This window comes from Stigmatopora argus, chromosome 5 (assembly GCF_051989625.1).
Source record: "Stigmatopora argus isolate UIUO_Sarg chromosome 5, RoL_Sarg_1.0, whole genome shotgun sequence".
Taxonomy (NCBI): domain Eukaryota; kingdom Metazoa; phylum Chordata; class Actinopteri; order Syngnathiformes; family Syngnathidae; genus Stigmatopora; species Stigmatopora argus.
Genome location: NC_135391.1, coordinates 117,076 through 141,558, shown reverse-complemented (window position 1 = coordinate 141,558; position 24,483 = coordinate 117,076). Strand labels below are relative to the sequence as shown.

The 24,483-nt window shown below is 53.3% G+C and overlaps 3 protein-coding genes across 6 annotated transcripts; 1 reads left to right on the top strand and 2 right to left on the bottom strand.

Annotated features, from left to right (window-relative positions):
* Positions 1-1,659: 1,659 nt before the first annotated feature.
* LOC144074018 (leukemia inhibitory factor receptor-like) lies at positions 1,660-12,762 on the bottom strand. Its single transcript, XM_077600061.1, has 18 exons — positions 12,495-12,762; positions 10,542-10,722; positions 10,306-10,442; positions 10,065-10,215; positions 9,693-9,974; positions 9,369-9,495; positions 9,156-9,289; positions 8,927-9,069; positions 8,699-8,852; positions 8,529-8,593; positions 8,134-8,362; positions 7,643-7,840; positions 3,813-3,905; positions 3,561-3,710; positions 3,331-3,468; positions 3,072-3,165; positions 2,887-2,953; positions 1,660-2,746 (listed from the first exon to the last, which is right to left on the bottom strand). The coding sequence occupies exons 2-18, from the start codon at positions 10,624-10,626 to the stop codon at positions 2,030-2,032; spliced, it is 2,964 nt and encodes a 987-aa protein (XP_077456187.1). The 5' UTR covers positions 10,627-10,722; positions 12,495-12,762; the 3' UTR covers positions 1,660-2,029.
* On the top strand, positions 12,255-20,654 carry LOC144074005 (centrosomal protein of 78 kDa-like). 4 transcript variants are annotated; one of them, XR_013300212.1, is made up of 17 exons: positions 12,255-12,461; positions 13,567-13,837; positions 14,099-14,274; positions 14,355-14,427; positions 14,552-14,655; positions 15,609-15,783; positions 15,924-16,037; positions 16,306-16,370; positions 16,460-16,556; positions 16,653-16,761; positions 16,878-16,947; positions 17,024-17,161; positions 17,234-17,311; positions 17,677-17,828; positions 18,845-19,001; positions 19,267-19,902; positions 20,102-20,654. XR_013300212.1 is itself a non-coding variant. In XM_077600041.1 (16 exons), exons 1-16 carry the CDS (start codon positions 12,459-12,461, stop codon positions 19,618-19,620), a joined length of 2,136 nt encoding a protein of 711 aa, XP_077456167.1. In that variant the 5' UTR covers positions 12,255-12,458; the 3' UTR covers positions 19,621-19,989. The 4 variants fall into 4 exon arrangements, 3 of the variants coding, with proteins under 3 accessions (XP_077456167.1, XP_077456169.1, XP_077456168.1); XM_077600041.1 differs by lacking the exon at positions 20,102-20,654 and having other exon boundaries at positions 19,267-19,989; XM_077600043.1 differs by lacking the exon at positions 19,267-19,902 and having other exon boundaries at positions 12,256-12,461.
* On the bottom strand, positions 20,350-23,196 carry cdo1 (cysteine dioxygenase, type I). The gene is made up of 5 exons (XM_077600055.1): positions 22,929-23,196; positions 22,045-22,122; positions 21,718-21,872; positions 21,474-21,640; positions 20,350-20,833 (listed from the first exon to the last, which is right to left on the bottom strand). The coding sequence occupies exons 1-5, from the start codon at positions 23,081-23,083 to the stop codon at positions 20,828-20,830; spliced, it is 561 nt and encodes a 186-aa protein (XP_077456181.1). The 5' UTR covers positions 23,084-23,196; the 3' UTR covers positions 20,350-20,827.
* Positions 23,197-24,483: the final 1,287 nt, after the last annotated feature.

The window sequence follows — 24,483 nt, the reverse complement described above, 5'->3', positions numbered from 1 at the left end:
GACTAAGATATGGTTGGAAGACACCATGACAAACATTCACATCTCTTGGTTATAGTGTAAACAATATTTCCTGCATAAGAGAGTGAGAGGGTTAGTTTGAAATGTGATGTTGCCATGGATTAGTGAGTGAGGGAAAAAAAATCAATGAAGCAATAAATGTAGTCATTTTCCAAGCAGAAAGCCACAAGCAGCTCGCTTACAGTTCTCCAGACTATATGCCCCCTCTCACATATCTCATTTCGGCTGGAGGTCATTTGAGGTTCCGCCGTAGCTTTTGGACCCAATCCAGTCCATCGTAAAACGACATTAGCGTTTTCCTCAGTAGTCAAAAGCAAAAGGAACGCCCGAGGAATGCACCGACCGACGAGGTGGTCTACATCGGCGCCATTCCCATCGCAGTAGTCAAATGGAAAGCTTGCCCGCCGGAAGACAACGGGAAAACTGACTTGGAAAGCTTTTTTTGGGTTAAATGTACCAAGGCAAAGCCATCCCAACAGACAAATGAAACGTAAGCCATATTTCGGAAAGCTTTCACGAGGCCAGACAAAATGGAAGGCCTTCTCTCAAGTGAAATCCCAAGCAAAGGCTGTTACGACAAGTGATGGTTCTTTTCCAGAACGCACATTGGTTTAGAAGCAAGGCCGTCCGTGAAAGGTGCAAAACAAAACAGAGGCATCATCTTTGAATGATCTGACAATAAAAGCATTCCATTCAATTCAACTACGCTTACGTTCAACTAATATTTAGCACGATCAAATTCCAAAATTCCTTTTCACGACTCGCGTGGCAAGCTTTAAATTCGACACGTGACGTCAGTGTGATCATCCAAAAAGACTGGCCTAGAAACACATTGAGAGGAAGAAAAAACAAATTCCACTCCCTTAATCTAACTTGCAAAACAAATGTAAACTGTTGAAAGTAACTTAGCATGACGACATGACATTGCAATCACGCTCTAGCTTATATCATTAGTGTCATTGTCCAGAGTAAAAAAAATAAAATACATGTATCACTATCTGATTCCGTGTCAAATAATGACTTACTAAAAAGTGCATAGGGCATCATCTCGTGAATTGAGCACTCGATAGACGATGAACAGATTCCATTCATACTAAACATTAAAAAAAAATCAAAATAGTTCCTATGTAGTACATATACATGTTGAAATGTCTGCGTTGAAAACAACATTGATTGTGTAGTGTTTTCCCAAATGAACATAAAGCTTTTTACAAGTAAAATGCCAATACGTCAGCGCTGAATGCCCCGCCCACTCGGGTCACTAAGGGTGGACAAAGCAGTCGTCAAAGGCCGCTGTGGGTGCAGGATTTTGTGCAACTCCATCCAACACACAAAGTTGAAGCACAACGGGGGAAGGGCTGCAGCTGAAATGAGCAGCACCTGACTGCAATCCACTGATTGCACTGCTAGGACACTAGTATTGTGGAAAGCTTTCCTCTTTACAGCTTGGAATCGGTCCAAGCACCCCCGCACCTACTGTGGCCGATGCGGCCCTTTACCCGACCCCATACCTGTCAACCTCTGCCGATAACTGCCCTTATAAATGATTATGATTCAATCCCTTACAAACCCCCCAAAAACCTTACAAACACCGTACGAGTCGTACGGTGTTTGTAAGGTTTTTGGGGGCTTTGTAAGGGGAATCATAATCATTTATAAGGGCAGTTATCGGCAGAGGTTGACAGGTATGATTTTTATATATATCTCTATATCTCTATATATGACTGATAAGACTGTTGGCAGAAATGACAACCCAAGCGCTTCGTCTCTGTGAAGCTGAAATTGACAATAAAGTTTGAAGCCAAAGCACTTGAATCCGGAAGAAGAAATGCCCGTGACCACTCTACTCTACCCTAAACTACGAGGAAATGGGGAGGCGCCACTCCAGTCTTTCTTTTCTTAACATTCCATTGACCGCTGCCTAAGACCAAAGGGCTAGTACGTCAAAACGCTACGTCTAGCATTTTTGGCCTCGACGGGCTCTCGTGGGCGACCTTCCCACGAGAGCCCGTCACGGTTTGGCGGAGGAGAGCAAGTTGGTCAACCAGCCCGCCGCCGAAACGGAGAGCGGACGCTTCTCCCGGCCGGGCTCCTCCGCTTCGCCGTCGGGCAGGAGGAACTGCGTGGAAGCCACGGAGGCCGGCGAGCCCAGAGACGGAGGCGCCGGCCGCTCCTCCTCCTCCTCCTCCTCCTCGGCCACCCCCCCGGGTGAGCCCGGAGACGGCGCCGGCCGCGCCTCCTCCTCCCCGGGAGAGTCCAAACGCCAAGCGTTTTGGGCCTTGTAGCCCCCGCCGCCCGGGGAGGCCCGGCGCCCGTCGTCTCCGCGGTCCTCGCCGGGCGGCGCCGCTCGCCTCTGAGGCCGGTAACCCCCTCCGTCGGCCGGCGCCTGGGAAGGGAGCCGTCCCCCGTCCGCCGGGGAGAGCAGAGAGGACCCCGACGTTTGGATCCCCGTGTAGGTGACGTCCGTTTGCCCGGAGTCCACGGAAGAGTCGGAGGAGTCGGAGGAGTACGGCTCACGTGGCCCGTCGGGCCGCTCGTCCGCCATCGGCCCGTGGCGGCGCAAAGAGGTAGGCCGCCGGCACGCCGCCGTCACCCCATCCTCTTCTTCGCCCTCCTCCTCCTCGTCTTCTTCGGGAATGACCACAAGCACTTCTTTGAAGGAATCCATCTCGGGCTTTTCCACCACGCGGACCAGGTGGTGCGGCGACGGCCTCACGTCCAGCGGCGCCTGTACGGGGTCCAAACCGCCGGTGTGAAAGCACGCTCCACGGCGTAAACGGCGGCGGCGGCGGAGGACGCAAAGACCACGTCCATTTGACCGCCATCGGCGGCCTCCCGCGAGATGGGTGACGGTAAAACGGGACGTACCTGCGTCCTGCTCCAGTCGTCGTTCAATTTGGGCTGAGGAATGTCGGGATAGAAGGCTCCCTTCACCCTAATGACAAAGCAGAAAAGGAAGACGTGACGACGACGACGACGACGACGACGGTCGCGCTCGGGACCGCTCCCGAGTAGGATTTGGCGTTGCCGAGCTTTCGGGAAGCCTCACTCACCATTTTCGTTTCCTGTAGCAAAGGAAGGTGACAATGGCCAGAAATAGTGCAGTAGCTCCCAGAGATGTCAGGATTTCCAGGATGAGCCAGTCCGCTGGAAGGCACACAAAAAGCACATCCCCCCCCTTCACTTCAAACGGAAAGGAACGTGAAAAAAATGGATGTTCCACTTGAAAATGGAAGGGAAAAACATTTTGATGCCTTTGCAGAGTATCACCACACATCAAGTATTGTAGCGTCGTCATCCATTTTCACCTACCGAAGAGCTGCAGCGTGACGGAGGCGGTGGCGCCCACGTCCTCGCCCGCCAAAGTGTAAGCCTTGACCGTGAATTTGTAGGTGCCCTTGGAGAGAGCCTTCACCGTGTACTTCCTGCTCCCTTCTCCCGAGAGGTTGGCTGGCGGGACGGGGGAAAAAAAAAAAGAGGACGTGGTCATTACGCCGCCCTCCGAGACCGCCGCACTCTCGGAGGGGAGCCCGGGGTTTTACCCAATAGCGCCAGTCCAGAGTCGTTGGCCAGGTACACGTTGTAGCCCACCACGTAGCCTCGCCTGCCCGCCTCCGGCGTGACCCCCCAAGTCAAGACGGCGTCAGAGTCCTGCTGACTGACGGACAAGTGGGGCACGGTCCCGGAGGGAGCTAGAGGAGGAGAGGGAGGAGGAGAAGGAGGACTTGTCAAAAGAAAACAAATGGCGCTGGGTGGGTAAAAAAAAAAAAAAAAAAAGGGTTGGTGGTGCTTACCCAGCTCCCGCGCGTAGCCGTGCCAACGTCGCAGCGGCTCCGAAGAGCAGCTGAACAGGGAGATGTTGTACTTCACGCCCGGCTGAAAATGACCTGAGGGACCATTGGAGAGTGAGTGAGCGCCTTGACCAGCGCGCCACACCTTTCAAATACAGTGGCACCTCGACATACGAGGAAAATTTCCAGAAAATAATGATCTCTAGAGACGAGAACAATTTGGAGATGCGGTGAAAGCCAGGTGGCCAAGACATGAGAGGCTATTTATCATTGTAGCGCAACTTTGTCACCACCTATGTTTGCGCCTGATAGCTTGGAAAACACAAATCAGCCACTTCAAGACTTTTTTTGGGACCTATTTCAAACGTGGGCCATCAAAGTGCAGACTTTTGACCATTGAAGAGCGAGCGAGCGCCTCAAAGAAATTGAAGCATTGGACATATGAAGGAAGACGTAGCATCCCTTAAGACTAGGCATTTATTTAACAGTGCTGGGCAGACTAAAATAAGGGCAAAAATCAGTGCTTTGGTTTCAACCTCTAAAGAGGAAAGCTTTCTACAATACTAGTGTCCCGCAAGTGCAATCAGTGGATTGGCGTCAGGTGCTTCTCGTTTCAGCCCAACCCCCGTTGTGGTTCAAGTTTGCCAGTCAGCTCAGTCGCTGCTGGATGGATGGTTTGAACCAAAAGCTTCCCCCACCCTCCTCCCACACCGAACCCCACCCCCGTTGATCCAACTTTGTCAGCTATGTCTGTGGCGGATGGCTTGGAAAAGGAAAAGCTCCCCCCTCCCCACCCACAGCGGCCCTCACAGACTGCTTGAGACCTATCTATTTACAGTGGTACCTCTACATACGAGCATTTCGAGATACGAGGAACATTTCGAGCAAATAATTATCTCTACATCCGAGAAAAAAATTATTTGATATTTTATATTTATTGTCATCATACACCGCTGCGTATAATGAAATGGGTGCTATATCATTCAACAAAGGTGCTCTTAAATCGGTCAAAATGGTTCAAAGTCTGCGCTTTGTTGGCCCACATTTTCAATAGGTCCAGAAAAAGACTTGGAATGGCTCTTGACAGTTTACACCAGGCAGCTTTTTGTTTTCCAAGCCATCCACCACAGACATAGCTGACAAAGTTGAATGGACGGACGGGGGTTGGGCCACTGTGGCTGGCGGCAGCTTTTTGCACAAGCATCCAGCACCAACCAACCAAGCTGACTGACAAACTTGAAGCAGCGGGGGTTGGCCTGCAAGAGAAGCACCTGACGCCAATCCACTGATTGCACTTGCAGGACACTAGTATTGTGGAAAGCTTTCCTCTTTAGAGGTTGAAACCAAGGCACTCACTTTTGCCCTGTTTGTAGTCTGCCCAGCACTGTTAAATAAATGCCTAGTCTTATGGGACGTCTTATGGGGTCATATGTCCAATGCTTCCATTTTTTTTGAGGCGCTCGCTCGCTCGCTCGCTCATCAATGGTCAAAAGTTTGCGCTTTGATGGCCTACGTTTGAAATAGGTCCAAAAAAGTCTTGAACTGGTTTTGACAGTCCAAACCAGGCAGGCAGGCTGGGGTGGCTTTGCAAAGCCATCCGCCACATACTTAGGTGACTAAGTTGAATCAACGGGGGTTGGGCCAACGTGGGTGGCTGGGTGGGGAGAGAGAGGCTTTTGATTCAAACCATCCATCTAGCAGCGACTGAGCTGACTGGCAAACTTGAACCACAACGGGGGTTGGGCTGAAACGAGAAGCACCTGACGCCAATCCACTGATTGCACTTGCAGGACACTAGTTGCGTGGAAAGCTTTCCTCTTTAGAGGTTGAAACCAAAGCACTCACTTTTGCCCTTATTTTAGTCTGCCCAGCACTGTTAAATAAATGCCTAGTCTTATGGGATGCTACATCTTCCTTCATGTGTCCAATGCTTCAATTTTTTCGAGGCGCTCGCTCGCTCATCAATGGTCAAAAGTTTGCGCTTTGATGGCCTACGTTTGAAATAGGTCCAAAAAAGTCTAGAACTGGCTTTGACAGTGCAAACCAGGCAGGCAGGCCGGGGTGGCTTTGCAAAGCCATCCGCCACATACTTAGGTGACTAAGTTGAATCGACGGGGGTTGGGTTCGGTGTGGGAGGAGGGTGGGGGCAGCTTTTGGTTCAAACCATCCATCCAGCACCAACCAACCAAGCTGACTGACAAACTTGAAGCAGCGGGGGTTGGCCTGCAAGAGAAGCACCTGACGCCAATCCACTGATTGCACTTGCAGGACACTAGTATTGTGGAAAGCTTTCCTCTTTAGAGGTTGAAACCAAAGCACTCACTTTTGCCCTTATTTTAGTCTGCCCAGCACTGTTAAATAAATGCCTAGTCTTATGGGAGGTCTTATGGGGTCATATGTCCAATGCTTCAATTTTTTCGAGGCGCTCGCTCGCTCTTCAATGGTCAAAAGTCTGCACTTTGATGGCCTACGTTTGAAATAGGTCCCAAAAAGTCTAGAACTGGCTTTGACAGTGCAAACCAGGCAGGCAGGCCGGGGTGGCTTTGCAAAGCCATCCGCCACATACTTAGGTGACTACGTTGAATCAACGGGGGTTGGGCCAACGTGGGTGGCTGGGTGGGGAGAGAGCAGCTTGTTGGCTCAAACCGTCCATCCAGCAGCGACTGAGCTGACTGGCAAACTTGAACCACAACGGGGGTTGGGCTGAAACGAGAAGCACCTGACGCCAATCCACTGATTGCACTTGCAGGACACTAGTATTGTGGAAAGCTTTCCTCTTTAGAGGTTGAAACCAAAGTACTCACTTTTGCCCTTATTTTAGTCTGCCCAGCACTGTTAAATAAACGCCTAGTCTTAAGGGATGCTACGTCTTCCTTCATATGTCCAATGCTTCAATTTCTTCGAGGTGCTCGCTCGCTCGCTCGCTCTTCAATGGTCAAAAGTTTGCGCTTTGATGGCCCACGTTTGAAATAGGAAAAAAAAGAAACAGCTAACCGGCCAGAAGGTATAGGGTATAGGGCAGGGGTAGGGAACCTATGGCTCGGGAGCCACATGTGGCTCTTTCGATGGGTGCATCTGGCTCTTCGCTAACCTGTGAGCTAAAATATGGAAACCGTTGGTGACAGAGCTCAGATAGTACGTCCAGTGCTGCTTTAATCTTCATATTTTTTTTGCATTAGCTAGAATGCATACTCTCTCTCATTGGTTAGCAACTGCGTAAGAATGTTGTCAAAACTATTCCGTTTTTTCCCACTTTAAAACTGGTGAAATGACTAAAATAAAAGACACCCATTTACATGTATTTTGACTTTTAAATTCGGAGTATGGCTCTCAAGGAATAACGTTAGAAAATATGAATTGTTTATGGCTCTCTTCGTCAAAAAGGTTCCCGACCCCTGGTATCGGGTATAAGGTATAGAATTCAGTTTTGTATAAAGTTACTTTAAACGTATGCTTGAGTGTGTCTGTATATATTAATCCAAGTTCATTTAAATTTGTTTGTTGGGTAACAAGTGCGTTGCCGTGGAAAGCCCCCCCCCCTCCCCCTATTTCCTTCTCTGTACCCTCCACGAAATCCGTCTAATTTTAGTTCTATTAAACACATTTTATTACTATTAAACCACTAGTTATGTTACTTTGTTAATAGACGGCAAATTAGAAGAAATAAAACATTTTTTCCAATCCAATGTTGGAGTGACCAGAAGATGGACATACGAGCTCAGTCCCGGAACCAATTAAGCTCGTATGTAGAGGTACCGCTGTAGAGCTAATGCCAATAGAGCTAGAGTCCGTTCGAGCTAGCGTCATTGCAAAGCGCGCCGGGTTTAACGTACCTGACGCCACGGTGGCCTCCGTGCTCCCTGCGGCTAACCGGAGCCACTCCACCGAGCAGTCCCGCCGGCAGAGGGCGTCGCGCCACTCCAGCACGTAGCCGCAGTCGGCGTCGGCGTCGGCGTCGGCGCGCTCCGGCCAGACCAGCGCAAACCCTCGTTCGGTCGCATCCGCTCGGTTGTCGGCCACGACGGTCTGGTCTGAGGAAAGAAGCGGGGTGGCGTAAGGGAAGAAGAGCAAAGGAGGGAGCCTCCTTTCCAAATGGAAGGAAGCATCCAGCGCAATCCCACGCAATTCCTCCAAAGAGCTAGCCACGTACGCTTTGGCCACGTGCCGATCAGGCGTTGCGCCCGCTTTGCGTTGTCCCATTAATCACGAGGAATAACCACGGGCCACGTTCCCATTTCCACCCCACTTTTCAAAAGGACCACCCGTCCTCCTTGTTTGGCTTCCGCATTGGGCTCGGTCGGGCGGTAACCGGGTCCGTACGCACCTGGGCCGCGGAGGGGTATCACCACGGTGGCGGGCCGCGAGGCCCCGGCCGCGTTCTCGGCCACCACGGTCGCCGTGATCCGGGTGGCGCCGTCCGTCCGGGCCGGGCGGAGCGGCAGCGCCGAAGCGCGGGGGCCCAGACTCTCCGTGCGCCCCGCCGTGTCCTGGGGGCTCCGCAAGGTCACCTGGTAAGACGTGAGCTCGCCGTGGCTTTGCCGGGCCGTCAGGGGCTGAGGAGGGACAGACTTCGGTCGATCTCGGGCTGAGCCACCACTTCAAAGCAAATTGTGTCGGGCGCACGCGGCGCTCAAGGACGCCAAAAGCGGAGTGGCCTGGCGCATATAAAGACCATCGCCGGCAAACCCGCCCGTGAGCGCAAATAAGACGCCAAATCACCTTCCAAACGACGTCGCCGGTGTTGTCGTGGTCGATCCGCATCCACACGTCGGGAGCGTCCGGAACTAGGGGGAGTGAACATGGTTCCGCAACGGTTAGTTAGCGAGCTCCCGCCTCGACGTCGACCGGCGGGCGTCGGTCACGAAAGGGTCAGGAGACTTTTTCCTCACCGTCCATGTGGGTTTTGAAGGAAAGGGGCCGGCTCCAGTTTCCCCACTTCCAGAAATTCCGCTGGGCGCCGCAGCGGACTCTCACGCGGTAATCCTCGTCGGGGTGAAGCTTCCGGAGCCGCGCCGACCTCAGACCGGCTCCCGTGAAGGCGCGCTAAAGGTGCGGCGAGAGATGTCGTTAAGATGCCGTGGGAATGGGCCAAGGGAGGGCCAGGGCGCCCGGACCACCTTTGTTCTGTTGCCCCCGGAGCCCAGCTCCACCTGGCACACCAGCGCCAGGGAGCGGTAGGCGGCGTGTTCCCAGCTCCAGCGCAAGGTGGCGTTCCAAGCGTCCACCTCCACGCTCGGCTCCGAAGGCGGCGGCGGGCGCACTGGATGAGAGAGGAGGAAGGAGAGAGAGTAAAACGCTGCGGGCCTTTTTGGCTCACGGCCCAAAAGCTAGGGTCGGACGGCTCGCCTCGGTGTTCCATTTCCGCCCCATCCGACAGGACCAAGCGTCCCAGGGGATTGACGGCTTCCAGGGTCCAGTTGCCCTCCCAGACCTGGGAAGCGCAGCTTTCCACCTCCACCGCCTGCCTCTCGGCACATTCCCTACAAAAGACGCGGCGACGTGAGCCGGCCGGCGCTGGGACGGGCCGGCGGGCGGGCCGGCCGTCTGGCGCCGACCGACCTGTCGTTCAACGTAAAGCGCGTTCTCCTTTTGCCGTAGAGTCGCGTGTCTCGTGCCTTTTTCCACCGGCACGTGGCCGATACCAAATCCTCCGTCTCGCACTGAAAGTCACTGAGCAGGGGGGGATCTGAAGAGGAAAGAAAAGAAGCTATCCGCTTAAAGTCTTCTTTCCAATGGGACGGCAGCCACGTAGAAAATGCTCCAAATATTTTTCTACTTCTACTTTGGAAGGCAAAATGTAGCCGTTAGTTTGTTTTTTGTTTTGTTTTTTGCCACACAACGGCTCGTCTACTATCTATGGAAGCACCGTAAAAACGCCCTCACATCCCACAAAGACCACGGCTCCGGCCAATTGACTCTTTTGTAGGTCCTGGCAGACCACGTTGGTCCCCCAGTTGCCGGAGGGCGGCGGCTGCTGCCCCGTCACCGTCACGCCGTAACTCCGCCGGCTGAGCCGCGTGGCGTTCTGGAGCGCCGAGCCGTAGCGGATGGATCCCAGGCGCAGGCCTTGGGCCACCACGCAGCAGAAAGTGCTGCTGCTCCCGGCGGCCACCACTCGATCCTGGGGGTAAAACTGAAACTCGGCCTTGGCGGGCACATCGTTTCCTGAAGCGGAGGAGGACGAAAAAGAAAAAAAAAACACAAGGCAATGCATCGCTCCGCCTTCTCTGGCGCTCGGAGAGAGAGCGCTCCAACCTGGAAGGACGGCGGCGGCGCTCCACTCGCTGGTCGCCGCCCCCTCTCTGGAGCGGATCTGGACGGACAGCGAGGCGCATTCCAGAGGCTCGGCGGAGGTCCACTTCCACTCGTGCCGCCCTCCGCTCTCGTTGGCGCTCAAGCCCGTGACCTAAAAGACGGAAGCAGGCGGTTCGGAGAGGTGCCGTGCCCGCCGGTCGGTTCCCCTCGTCGCCGTCGAAGAAAGAAAAGCCGCTCTCACGTAGAAGACCGTTTGGTTGAGCTCGGGCCTGAGGATGATGACGTCAAACGTGGAGGCGTGGCTTCCCCGCCAGGATACGGTGATTTGTTGCGTCCGCGGGCTGCCCGTCAGGGTCACTTGCTGCGGTGCGCTCAACTCTAAAGTCAAGGAAGCAAATATCCAAGTTTGGGGCTTGTTTTTTTTTTCCTCCCCCGCCCGCCGGAGGTCCCCCCGTATCGCCAGCTGAAGATGCCCACCGTTTAGCGCGCGAGCGTGTACCACGGAGAGGAAGCAACAGCTGAGCCACACGGCACAGCGGCGGCGGTCCGGCCACGGAGGCATGGCCCAGTGGCGAGGCCAGGCCAGTCGGGGCCGGCGATGGCTCGTCTCCTTTCTTTCCTTTCCGCTACGGCACCAAAATGGCCAGAGCGCTCCCCCCTGCCAACAGAAAGGCGTACACTTCAATACACGCCGGGCCGTTTGACTCTCCTTGGCTCGCCGTTCCCCGGCGGCGCGACGGACACAACCGCTGAGCCATGGGGCAAAAAAGACATCATTTGGACACCGGCGTGTGCACAATAAGGTCTCTACGCCAAATTCCACAGCCAACAATCTCAGCCATGTCATTTACCCGTCAACTCTACGACGGACGGCTGCATAATAAGGCATGGCCCGCCATTCAACATTTCTCCAGTGTACGGCGACTTTTAGTCCAGAAAAGATGCTCTAATAATAACATTTGCCTGGAACGTTAGCGGCAGCAAAGCTGACACATTGATAGCCCCGAACTCGACAAACCTGTGCTGTGATCGTGTCACCCATTCTCGGATTTGCTTGCGTGCGAGCGCCAGACGGGTGCCGCGGTTTCGACGGACAAGCTCGGGCACGCATGACAATAAACAAAGTAGGACTTCATCCTGGATGAAGCTACACACCTCGGGCTCCCATTTGGACTTTGAATAGTTGAAAGCCGGCCCACCGGCTGCCCCCCGCCCCCGCCACATCCTACCAAGCCGAGCCAGCCCGCCCGCGACCGGAAGCTGGACAATGAGGCATTTTGCGGGAAAGGCTGCCAAGGAAAAGGACGGCTTGAAATGCACGCTGCACACTGAGGAATCGATATGCCTTGGAGGGACGGGACGGGGCGGGGCGGGGCGGCTAGCAGGGCGGGGGACGTACCGTAAATGCCACCGCGGATGAGGAAAACAACCGGACGGAACGCGGTCAGCACTTAAAAAGCAAGCTAGCGCTTCATCTGTATGCCAACAGGCTTCCCGCTCCCGACCGGACTTTTTACGCCATTGTTACGCCACGTTCCACCATGTGTAATATCCATTCCTTCATCTTAGGGTTGCTTCGGTTTAACAAGTCTTTGCTCTCCAACCATTTGGTCTCTCAAATGGCGCTACGCTGTCTGGCCATCCAAACGGTCAAGCCGACCCAGCAAAGGCAGAAAGAAAGTCACTTTCCGGATTTTAGTACTAGTACGTGGCTTCTTCCTTGCGTCCCTCTTCGTTGCTCCGTCAATCAATGTGCATCCCATCAAATGATTTCAAATCGACTGTAAAGATGAAACGGAATAAAATGTTGCTTTCGGTTACTGGTGTGATTAATAACATGTGAGATAATGGTCCAAAAATATTTGGGGATAAACCCTACATAGCTGATGCATCTTCTCAATGGTCTCTAAAGCCTTGTGTGGCGTGTCTCGGCACATTCTGCTATTCAATGGGAAAGCCATACCCCCGACCCCCCTCTCCCTCCCCCCAATTCAAGATTGACTCAAATGATCTTGAAAAATAAATCATTAAAATCAAGATATGGCTTTGTTAGACATTTGAACAGAAGGATCCGAGCGTACGATTTGGACAAACGGAGCAGCCCGCGTTGCGCATGGTGTTAATTCAGATTAGCATTAGCGTTAGCTAGTCCCCAGCAGCAAGATGACTTTCATGACTTTCGAGGGGACAGCGATGGGAGCGGATCGGGTCACGTCACTTCTTTTTTTTCCGCGGACACAGGCACGATGAGGCTGATATCAAACGCATCGGCGCTTTTGACGCCACTCGATTGATAATAAAGCACCACCTTGGAAAGAACGACGGCTCGTCAAATGACATTTGAGGGGAACACGAGTGGGCCAGCTGCAAAGGGACAAGACACATTTCACGCCTATGGTGAGCCCCATTTCAACAGCAGAAAGAAAATACCTTGTGCGCTGCGCTCCAGAATTCCTCGGGATGCCAGGAAGGAACAAGCGCCTGCCTAATCCAACGATTGTCGCGGTGATTTCTAAATGTTAGACGCGGCAATGTCGCGGGCCGAGCCGCTCTGTATGGCAAAAAAACAACAACAACAAATAAAAAAAAATCCCAATGGATAGAAAACCAGTGGGTTGGGATGACGGGAAGGCACCATTTTTGATTGGCACTTGACCGGGCCAATAGGATTCGTCGAAAACAGTCTAAACGAGCGAGAAAGTGCGTCGTCGCGGTGCGTTCATGTACGACTGGACAAACGAAAACATTAGGTTCAATGGGACTCGGAAAGAGGAGGTGCCTAAACGTTGATGATATAGAATGAAATGATCGAATGATAGTATATGCAAATGATTTCCAAACTCGCTGGCCATACGGGGTCCGATCATATCTTATTTCCACTCCTTCAAGCTCTAGCTGTGCACCGTGCGTATACATTCACTGAGAAAGCGGAAGAACTATATTTTTAAACGCTTTAAAGTTTAAACGCACGGCGTCCCAACTACTTCAACGCTTGCTTGATTTCTTGACCAGAGGCTCAATGTCCAGGAGGCCGAGTCCCGTTTCGACACTGTGTATTCCGTACAATAGAGGGCGCTCAAGCGCGTGCGTGGAAACGGCGAAGAAGATGGCGTCACTTTTTAAACGTCCACTCTTCCGGTTTTCCCTTCGATAACAGAAGCCGCCGAGCGCTTTTATCGCCGCTACCGAAGGCGCCCACCTTGTTTCCCGACGCCTCTGGTAGGTTAATATCACGTCTTCTCATCAAATCTCCCATACTACGGCCTTTAGCGTTTCCGTTTAGCGTTAGCACCGCCTTGTAAACGACGCTGTTTACATGGCGACGGTTGCTGTGAGCCGAGCAAGCGTCGATCTCTCTTAAAAGTCCCCAGTTTACGTGTGCATTATTAAATCGGATTGTACTTGTACAATGACAATGAAGGCATTGAAATCAATTGAAATGAATTATGGGGGCGGGCCACATTGAAACGAATGGTAATTGTGCTTCCGATTCTTCTTGCAGTCGGCAGCCATGGGCCAAGAAAGCGTGGAGATGCGGCGGCTGGGTGCCGACAACTTCACGGAGTACTACAACTACGCCTGCACCCAGCAGGGCTCCACCCCCCTCACCGTGGTCAAAATGCACGTCGACAAAGGCCTTCTGGAGTTCAACGGCGACAGGGCCAAATTTGCCGATTGGGCCCCCATCCTGGACTCCATCTCCATCAATAAGCACCTTCAGCACATCGCCATCGTGAGCACCTTCCAGACCGGCCACGGGTGCGGAGATGCGGGTGAGACCTCCCGTTCCTGGCGTGCGCTTCGGGGGTCGTGGTGGTCGCCGAGAGCCCTTCTTTTTGCTCTTGGATAAATGGCCGATGACGGGCCGGCGTGCTCTGGCGGTCTTCACATTCCAGCTTTGAATGCGTATTGTATCATGTCGTATGGGCTCACCTTTGCTCCTCATCCAAGGAACCCTCCCTCGTTCACTAGGGAAGGGGCTAGTCGAACACTCGGGCGCTCGCTCTAATGACAACGTCTATCTTGCGCGGCAGATAGAAAGTACTACAAGCCGGTGTTCAGGAAGAAGCCCCCGTCCATTCGCTCCAAGGACGTCACCTTCAAGTTGTGTAAGGCTTTGAAGGAGTGTCTGTCCATCTCACCCAACCTGAAGACGTTGAAGCTTGACGGCCTCTTGCTGAGGAACAGAGACCTGGTCCTTTTGACGAAGGTACGACCGACGGATTTGGCCGTAAATGGCGCTCCGTGACTTTTGTCTCGTTGCCCTTTTGCCACGTGCTTCCATTTCAGGGTGTCGCAAACGCGCTTTCCTTGGAGGCTCTTTCCCTGGCAAATTGTCCCATCGGTGACGAGGGTCTGGAGGGTAAGAGATACTCGGTAACCTGATTGTTCCAACTGCAAGTCGCGCTGGCCGACATTTCAGAGGAACAAAAGGAATATGTGTGGCAATTTTGAATGGAATTGTCATTTTTTCTTGTTTTTTTCAGTTATTTGCCAAAGTGTAAAATACTCTACAAGAATCAAAGAAGTGGATTTGACAGGATGCAACATCACATGGAGGGGAGCCGATCATCTGGCCAACATCATACAGGTGAAAGCGCTTTTTTTTTTTCAATTCAATTCAATTTATTTGGCAAAAAAAAAGCACTAGGCTAAGGGCCATGTAACAAGACACAAGAAATGTGCAACAAACGCGGTGTAGTCACTGGTTCACGGCCAAAAAGTCATCCAGAGCCCGCTTGAACTGGGCGACCGTCGGCTTCTCGACCACACCCTGCGGAAGCCGGTTCCAAGGACTTTAAAGCATATTTTCCACCAGCCTTTTTAAGTTAAGATCACTCACTTGGGGAAAGTGACTAAACCAGGTCACCTGCGCATGTAGATCCGTCTGTTCATCAAACTAAAAGTATTCCCCCAAAAAAAACTATAAGAGAGCACTGTCAAAGTGGATTGTGGCTCAGAATGGTTATGTTTTTGCTCAATGTTTTCCTTTTTTTTTTTTTTTCAAAGGACTTGAGCAAATCCTACCAAATCCGTTTAGGTCAGGGGGTGGGTGGGTGGCCAAGTCCGGTCCTGGAGAGCCCCTGTCATCCAGTCTGTTTCCATCCATATCTCCCTCTCTCTTCAAGCACACCTGATGATGATCATATGATCAACTCCTCAGCAAGCTTGATAGTGATCCCGATAATTGGATTCAGGTGTGTTGGTGGAGGGAGACCCGCAAAACAGACTGGATGACGGGGGCTCTCCGGGGCCGGACTTGGCCACCCCTGCTTTAGATCATGGCGCAAGCTTCTGAATAGTTGTGCGCCGCGCTTTTGTCTTCATCTAGTGGCCGACGTGGCTTGATTCGCCAATCTACTTGGTCTGCATTAACGTGTAGCAATTCGGTGGTGAGCAAAGAACAGCATGGAGGTGCTATTTTCCTCCCGGGGATGTTAAAATGTCCACCGCCATAGCTACTCAAAGTATTCACAGACGGCTTCCCGGCTCACGTCAGCAGAGTAGCCATGACGGTGGTCTTTTTTTTTCTTTGGTTTTTAGCACCAGGGAATACAGAGGCACGGGACGGCGTGGGCGCAGTCCTTGCGCTACCAGCGGCCAAAGTTTGAGGGGATGGGCGGCCTGCGACGCCTCACCCTCAACGCTAACTCTTTGATCGGGGACCTGGGCGCCGCTCGTCTGGGACGCCAGCTGGCCGAGGACCACTGGATTAAAGGTGAGGAAAGGTGGAAAGGCCCCGGCCGGTGGCAAAGGTCTTTGCCCTTGACCTTTGCCACCGGCCCCGGTGGCGAGGGGCCGGCAAAGCCCTTTGAGCGTCTGGTGGCAAAGACCTTTGCCGGCCCCTCCTCCGCGCAGCGGTGGACCTTCAGAAATGCGGCATCTCCAATCGAGGGGCTCGTTGTCTCCTGGAAGTCCTCAAGACCAATTCTACGCTCTGCGTCCTGGATGTCCGGAATAATCCTTTAGTCGGTACGTGGCGTCCCGTCTCTACGAAGCGCTCTCGGTTTTCTTTTTCACTTGTATACAGCTATATTGCCAATACTTTTTTCTAGTTTTTTTTTTTTTTATCTAAAATCTGTGCCAAAGCAGGGTTGTTGCGTCTTCCTTTTTTGTCGGCGCGTTTAGCCCACTCTCGGGAGTTGAACTCCAACCCATTGGTTTAGATTGCAGTGATTGTTAAATGAATATGTCATCAAGGGGGCACTAATAGTATTTTTGGGATCTCTTGCTGTCCTAGATCATGCGCTAATGAAGACCATAATAGAGAAAGTCCTCACGAGCGCTGCAAGTCAGGCGCCAGAGGTGAGCCATTTGGCCTACCGATGTCCGACGTCACCGGGACGACCGGGACCGCCGGGGAAACGCCTTCTTCTCCGTGTCTTTGACCGCAGTACAGCTGGCTGGCGCCGGCCGCCAGAGAGCCACCCAGGGGGGCCAAGCGACGCGTGGCGTCTAGAGCGGAGAGAGCGGAAAGCGGCGAGAGAAGGGGTGAGATGTTGGGAGGTGGCCGTGGTGGCCGTGGTGGCCCCGCCCCGTTCCGTCCGGGCGCTAACGGAGGTGGCCGGCTCCCTGTCGCTCCCAAAGGGACCTCCGTGGTCCAAGAGCAACGCTCCCTTTCCGCTCCCGTCGGACGGGCCGCCTCCCCCCGCAGACACGTGCCTCATCATTCGGCCGCCCGCGCCGGGCGCCAGAGGTGAGGGGAGGCCCACCTACCTGGGATTTGGTTGGCGTCAACGTGATAAAAGCCACTTTGACGCCCCGCCGTGCCTCCCTCCCGCCGAGTTTGACGCCCCTCCCCGCCTCCTCCAGAGGCTTTCCTCCCGCAGACGCCAGCAGGCGCGCCTCCTCCCCCGTCGGGCCGCGGCATCTCGGAGGCCAGGTACGTCCTCGGACCGTCGCCCCCTTTCCCGTGAAATGTTTGGTGGGCGCCGTTTTGCCATCCGGGACCCCGTCAGGCCGCCTCCGCCTCCAAAGTCTCGTCGGCGTCCGCTTCGGAGGACGGCGACGTGCGAGGGGGTGGAACCGCGGTGGCGGGCCATCAAAATGGAGTCCCCGGCGAGAGCGACGCCGATCGACGCTTGGAACGGATGCAGGTGAGGCCCGTCCCGCCGTCCCGGCTCCTCCCGGAGGCTCGAGGCTCTCTGTCTCTCCGTCTTGTCCTGCAGGTGGCGCTCCAGGAATGTCGTCTGAGGCTGAGAGAGGAGCGCAGGGCCAGACTTCGAGCCGAATCTTTTCTCAGAGAGGTACGAACGGCGTGGACAACCTTGCCACGATGGCCGCTATACCATACCTGTCAACCTCTGCCGATAACTGCCCTTACGAGTCGTACGGTGTTTGTAAGGTTTTTGGGGGATTTGTAAGGGGAATCGTAATCATTTATAAGGGCAGTTATCGGCAGAGGTTGACAAGTATGCCATACGTACACGCGTTCATTTATGCGGGACGGAGGCGGGGGCATCCGCGTCGAGGCGTGGGCTAGACCCCGACGGATAATGGCCGACAGACGTGGGCTTGGTCGCTTGTCTGCCGTCGATGGAGACGCTTGAATTGCGTGGGTGTGGCAATTGGGATGAAGGGATTTGACCGGAAGCCCTCTTCCCCCGTTTAGTTGGAGCTGGAAAACGCCCGTCTCCGCGACGGCCATCCGCCGTGGCCCCGCCACCGCGGCGACGGCGCCCTGGACGACGAAGACGTTCTGGATAGCATCGAGCGCTCCTTCGGCAAGTTCCACGCCTTCCTGGATCTGGTCAAGGACGCCGGGTGGGTGCTCCCCGTGGTCGCCCTTTCTAGGGAAATGGTGGCTTTTTGATCATTTCAATTTTTTGACTCCTTGGCCCTGACTTGACCTTCTCCCTTTTTTGGTCTCGGGCCATTGACATTCCTTTCGTCCAAAGGAACGGGGAGTCCATCAAACGGCGTCCTAACCCTAGCCCCTCCGTTTCATAGTTCCGCGCACGCAGAGGAAACACAGTGAAATAAGGTGGGGTTTCCTGTCTGGAAAGGGTGTCAAGTCCACGTGGTTTCAAGTCATCGCGCGGCCTTCTCCGCCACCGCCGCACTCAGAACGAAACCGAAAGCAGGACTTGAGCTTCCGTCCTGGCCAGCACAGAATGAAAGTGCAACAAGCCCAAGCCCGACTTTCCTTTTCATTCTGACGCCGCGGCCAAACAAGAAAGGACATGCCAATCTGATTAGCGTTCGTATTGGCTCTTTTGATAGCATACGTTGGGCTGGAGTCAAGTAAAGGGCCATGGGCTATGCGTCACGTGCCCCCAGTCCCCTTATCCACCGGCGCGGCCACTTTTGTTTTGACGTATTTAATAATCCTTCATTTCTGTACTGCGGATCCATAAAGCCAGAGAGATCGTAGATAACCTTTTTTTTTTTTAATTGGTCTGTGATCAGCATTTCCTTGCCATGCAATAAATCCCCACCCGTTTTTTATCTAATCATTTTCAAATTGTGTACATGACGCAACCCTGACTCAAAAGAACAGCGAAACAGTTGATTGTGGCCGCCAAACCAATTGTAAAAAAAATAAGCGCCTTTTTCTTTTTTTTTTAGACCCCTTCCATTTTGCCTTTGAATATGTCTCGGTCAAAGTGTTGAGGAAAATATTCCCATTCCAACAGCGCAAAGGGGACGAATTTCTGGCACTACCCTCGGTAGATTTCCAATGAGGAAATGGCTTCCTCGGTCGGAGTCGTACACGGACTTGGACTCTTGTTTTTTTTCTAAGACAATCTCCACTCCCTGCTTAACGTTTGCCCTCTCAGCCTAGGTCAGCTGGCGTCCGTGGCCGGCATCGACGCCTCGGATTTCCCGCCGCCGGTGGCGGTGGGGCGACCGCAGCTCTCGTCCACGCTGGGACACCGTAGGCGAGCGGAGGAGGCTTCCCGCGACGACGACGACGCCGTGGCGCCGCAAAATTGGGTACCTTTTTTCTCTCCGTCCTTTTTCGCTTGGAAAAGCTCCCTCCGGCCGGCCAGAAAGTGGCGCGCGGCGCTCTGAGAAAGGAGCAAAGATGGCGGCCAGTGCGTCTCCAGACCGTAGAGTTGATGAGGACGCACGCACGCCTCCTTAGATCACGTGTGGCAAAACAAAGAATGCCGCTGTCATTTATGTGTGGCCTATCTTGCGCAAAACGCTGCTTTACCCTGTCAAGTGATTTTTGAACGGGCTTCCGCCGTCTTTTTAGGCTGGCGCTCGCCCCGACGACACCCCCGCGTACGGCCGCCGCGTCAAGGCCACGACGACGCCGCCGCCGCGTCGAGAGGGAGCGCCGGACGCCGAAGCCGTCGGGCCGACGGACCTGAGCGCCATCAGGGAAGAGGAGTCGGATCAGTTCTTCGAACCGGAAACCCAGTACGACTCGGGCTCCGAGCGCAGCTTCTCTCCCGCCGCCGGTGACGGCGGGGGCGAGCGCTCGGCCCCGAGTTCCGACGGCGGCTGGCCAAATCTCTGGCGGGGGTCCCAAACGGGCTGGACGGAGACTTTGCCGAGATACCCGGCCGCCGGGGGATTTTTGGAGCAAAAAAGTGGCCGCCGCTAATCCTTGGAACCAAAGACGTGGACTCTTGGCGCCTTTGCCGCTAGCCGGAAGGCCCTGCCTGACTTTAGCCCTTGACCTCACATTCTGCCGGCGGAAGCGCAAACGCACCCGGGGGGTGTCGGATCCAAGCGATGATGAAAAAGCAAGCCGACAAACAAGACCCCCCCCCCCTTTTTTGGTTTCTTCCATCCGAGCAAGAGCACGCACAAAGGCGATCCAACGTGCCAAACCACGGCCGGCGCAACGGACGGAACGGCCGTCCCGCTCGGTCCATTTGACACGGTGCCTTTTTAATGATTTCTCCTCATTGTATTTTGATGCTCTGTTTCATAAAGGAATACAATGTCAATAAACAAAAGGAAAAGAGCAATATAAGCTGGCTGGATGTGTTGCGTGTGCGCGTGTCTGTTCTATCATAAATACCGTGCATGGAGGCTTTTATCGGTCCACTGATAACAAGTGTTTGTTTGTTTGATGGCAGGCACACGGAAGAATCCACGTATGAAAAGTGGCCGGCGAAAATGAACGCGAGTGACCAAGGGTCTTTCCCAGGCCCGCTACCTCCTTCCGTTGGTTTTCCCGGGACGGCCCCCGCAAAATGCATGGCGCGCATGGAAGCTGCGGAGAAAAGGGACGACGGACGGCAAACGGTGATGTGTCTTCAGTTTTATTTTATTTTATTTTTCTGGCCTACGCCGTGTCAAAGAAAAAGCAGAGATGCCCATGAGCAAAATTTCAAGAAATCATTTTATTGCAGGGTATATCACAAGAGTGTGAACTGGCCTTTGCAAAAGAACCACCAGTTACGGTTGAATTTGTAAGCGTCGACAAACAATGCGTTCAAAATTGTCATACGTGCAGCGGACATACTCTCTATTGATTAGAATGATTTCGTGATTGGACTTCGGCTCCCGTAAATCACAAACTTTTGTATCACTTTTGGAAATACGTCAACAATTTTCCAAATTCCAAACAAATCTCACCGTACGCCGCTACCAAATAAAAAAAAAAACAATAAAAAGCATTCAACTCTACTGTTGTGATTAAGACAGTCATTGACTAAGATAAAAGTGCTCCGGCCTTCAAATTAGGCGTGTGTTGTGGCCGTCCGGCATCTTTAGTTGGCAAGCATGGCATTCATTGGAGGGGGGGGGGGGGCCCTGGAAAACACAAGGTGGGCCTGGTCGCTGTCTTCCTTTGTGGCTGCTCATTGCTGCAATAGAAAGATGGGGGGGGGGGAAAACCCTCAGGTAGGCAGGCAGGCAGGATCCTTTCTAGACAATTGGCGGCGGCGGCGGCAACGGCACATTAAAATATTGTCTTTTGCCTACCGATTTATCTCCAGAAAAACACGTTTCAGCCGGAGGGTTCATTTGTGCGTGCGCCGCGTAATAATAACCAAAGCCAGTGCCTTTATCTTATCTGCTCTATTTGGTGTCGCAATCTAAAAGCGCTAAAACGTCACGGTCTCGTGCTCCAGGTAGACCCCATAGCGGCGGCCATGGCGGCCATGGCCGCCGCTATGGGCCGTGGCCTCCCCAAAATCTTCAATTGAGGGAAGAGGATGGTGGCTTTGGCCTTTGGAGATCTTTCACTTTGATTTCTTTAATAAAGGGACAGCACGGATCTACGGACTGAGCCGGCAAGCCGCTTTCGTTGCCCTCGTTGACCTAGCGCGCAAATAGAAATGAGCCCAAATAGGCCAGGAGTCACGTCCCCCCCGCCCCCCGCGTCTGTGGAAACGCTTTCCAGCAGGACATCAAGTCTAGACGCCTCTCTCTCTCTCTCTGTCTTCTTGTCGACCGACCGGTAGATAGAAATGACAATCTTTTTTTTGGTCAAACGGGGCTCACCGGGATCAGTACGCCACCTTTGCTCCAAAAGGTCATCTTGGCCTCGGACTTGTGGCCGGTGTGATCGTCAAAAACCTGACACGTCATGAAGGGGGGGCTGTACAGGTGCAAGCTGATGGAACCCTCCGTGTGGCTGACGTTTTCCACGCGGTGAAGGCCGATTTTGTCTGCGACACACACACACACAATGCTGAGGGAAGTGGCAAAGGATGGCGGGCTCAGAGCCACCACGGCTGCCCCTTACCGTTGATGTAGGCCACCTCGTTGGTCCTGATGAAGCTGTGCGAGCGCTCCTTCATCTCGCCGCCTTCGCACTGGGGCCAATTGAACTGCGTCTCCTTCAGCTCCCCCTGAAGCATCTTCATGAAGCAGTGAGCGTCCGAGTGGTCGTGGATGCTGCTGCAAAGGCGCCCGCGGCGCAAAAAGCCGGCGTCACCGAGAGCGATGCCCTCCGTCCGTAGGCGTAGTGCCACCGGAAGACCCGCGTTGGCCTATCGCTGTCCGTGTGTGTGTGTGTGTGTGTGTGTGTGTGTGTGTGTGTGTGCATGTGGGTTTGCAATGTCTTTCTCACCTCCCGTGGCCTTCTCCCCAACACAAGGCGATCAGGTTGAACTTGCCGTTGCCGTCATCCACCAAATTACGAGTGTATCTGCAAACAAAGGCGCAAACCCAGACGGGTGTTGGGTGAGCCCGTTGGGAAAGTGCCATTGGTGAGGCATTTGAGACACGCTAGCATCCTTCCTTTGCATTCCGTCACTGGCTAATTATTTCTTCTCTTCTTTTTTGTTGTTGTAGCCCTGCAACCGAAGCCTAAACCTCTGCACACTGCACACGAGCGGGTGTGTGTCCTTTGGTTGACGCTGATTGGTTTACAGCGCAGCGCCCCCCTCCCTTGTCCGGTCTTCCTCTTTGCCTTCCCCCCTATTGGCGATCGATCGAACGCACGCACGCACACAAGAGCGACTATTGCCGTCCGAAGGGATTCTCTCCGTCGGCATGGGACGGGGCCAATTCCGTTTTTCCTTCTTTCACTCCTTCTCTCCGTTTGTTCGTTCGTTCGCTTACGATCGAGCGAGCGCTCGAAAGTGAGCGAGTCGTGGAATGGATTGCCACTGAAGCGCCGATGGCTGTCAGCCAGTCCGCCAGTCCACCGGTCGGTCGGTCAGTCAGTCAGTCAGTCAGTCAGTCAGTCAGTCCACCACCAAAAACAAGTTCACCGGTCCGTCTCAGCCGCGCCAGTGGCGTTTAACGAAATTATTTTTGTTTGTTTTTTTAGGGGGGCGTAGAAAGGGGAGCGAGATTTTAGTGGGCCTCTGCAAAAAGCCGCCGATGGCCGATCAAACTCGGGAGTTTGAAGCGAATGTGCGCCCACTTGGCAAGCGTGCAAAGTGCGCCACCGTCGAGTAGCAATTGCTAATAGAGCCCGAGTATACATTTGTAATTGTTTCATTCTACCTGTGTTTGTCGAATATCGCAAACTTCTTCCAGTCGGCGGGATTGCTCTCGTACGACTCCATCAGCTCCTTCACTTCGTCCACGTTCACCTCGTTACTCTTGAAGATCTCGTGCAGCATTTGGATGAGCTGCTTCAGATTTTGGGGTTTCTCCATCGTCTCTTGAGTCTTCGTGGCGAGTGAGTGAGTGAATAGAAAGAGGAGGAAGAAGATGCTCGCCTTCTGCTTTTTTTTGTCCTGGCCCTCGCTTTGCTGGCGCCTCTCATTTATACGCAAGGGGCTCTACCATTTGCGGAGGGGGGAGAGGAGAGGAGAGGAGAGGGGAGGAGCGCCGCCAAAAACCAAGCACGGCCCTGCCTGGCCACAGTGGCTGCTGACTGAGATCGAAAGTGATTGTCTTCACTTTCGACTTGAGTATGAGAATTAGCCGAGCCTTCACCCCACTCAATTCGTTGAAACGAGTCCCCTTGCAAAGCAAGGCCGGCCGCCGACCAGTCCGGCGCTTGGATCGGTCCTATTCGGGGGCTTTTCTTTTCCACCGCCACCACGTTGTCACACGCACACAAAAACACAAGCACGTTCGTACACATTGACGCCAGGTCGGGTCCCCCCCGTCCCGTCTTTCTAAAAAAAAAGCCCCGTCTCTACCCGTGCATTTCGCCATTCGACTATTTTTGAAACAATGAAACGAGCCAAACCCCCGCCCCAAAAAAACCCAGCCGTCCGCTACAACACCCCCACTCGCTGTCCTCCCTCCATCCCCCCCCCCCCCCCAAACAAAATCCAAACACGTTTTGCTTTCATTCTGACGGAAAGGGTTTGGACTGGATTGGATAACCTTAGGTTAGGGTTATAAAAAGCAGTCATTAGTGAATAATAAAGCCCTATATCGCATGAGATGACAAAAGTTAACCTGTGTAAAATTGCCAAGTAGAATGTGTGGGTGTGTAAAATCTTGTCACGTAGGGGTAAAGGCAAAGAAAAATGTGGCTCACGGCAAAAATGAGCCTGTTGACTCTTTGACTGTACTCTGCCTCTTAACACACACACACACACATACACACACACACATGCATGCATGCATGCATGCACGAACACACACTGGGCAGCTTTTTGTTTTTACCAAAAATCACACATTGAAATTTGAGCCATTCTCTTTGGCTTTCTTTCTTTTCTTTTCTTTTTTTTGTAGGCCATTTACGTGTGCCACAACCTCGCTTAGATACTACGTACATTGTTGTTTTGTGGGCCAACTGCTAGAGTACTGACTTGGGAAAAGAACTCCACAAATCACCTGCAGCGAGCAAGGAAGGAAGGCACGCACAGTACAGCAGAGCAGGATAACACATTGAAAAAGTTCAACCCGTTCAAATCCAAAATGAACTAAATAACTCGGATCCGCTCCTGTGGTAGCTTTTAATCCAATGTTGAATCAAAGTGATTCCAGAAAACAACTGAAATATGACTGGCTGGCTGGCTGGCTGGCTGGCTGGCTGGCCTGCTCTTGGTCTTTTTTCCTTGTTTTTCTCCAGCCAGTCGAGTCGGTCGGTCGGTCT

Bases quoted from the DNA above. Each gene is read 5' to 3' on its own strand.
- cdo1 (XM_077600055.1), bottom strand. From the start codon at position 23,083: ATGGAGAAACCCCAAAATCTGAAGCAGCTCATCCAAATGCTGCACGAG. The intron at 22,123-22,928 runs GTAGAATGAAAC...CTTTGTTTGCAG, and splicing joins GCGATATTCGACAAACACAG to ATACACTCGTAATTTGGTGG. The intron at 21,641-21,717 runs GTAAGGGGCAGC...TGTGTGTCGCAG, and splicing joins CGAGGTGGCCTACATCAACG to ACAAAATCGGCCTTCACCGC.
- LOC144074018 (XM_077600061.1), bottom strand. From the start codon at position 10,626: ATGCCTCCGTGGCCGGACCGCCGCCGCTGTGCCGTGTGGCTCAGCTGT. The intron at 9,496-9,692 runs GTGAGGGCGTTT...TTTCCTCTTCAG, and splicing joins AGCCGTGGTCTTTGTGGGAT to ATCCCCCCCTGCTCAGTGAC. The intron at 2,954-3,071 runs GTGAGTGAGGCT...CTTTGTCATTAG, and splicing joins TGCTACAGGAAACGAAAATG to GGTGAAGGGAGCCTTCTATC.
- LOC144074005 (XM_077600041.1), top strand. The intron at 14,656-15,608 runs GTGAAAGCGCTT...TTTGGTTTTTAG, and splicing joins ATCTGGCCAACATCATACAG to CACCAGGGAATACAGAGGCA. The intron at 17,829-18,844 runs GTGGGTGCTCCC...TTGCCCTCTCAG, and splicing joins GATCTGGTCAAGGACGCCGG to CCTAGGTCAGCTGGCGTCCG.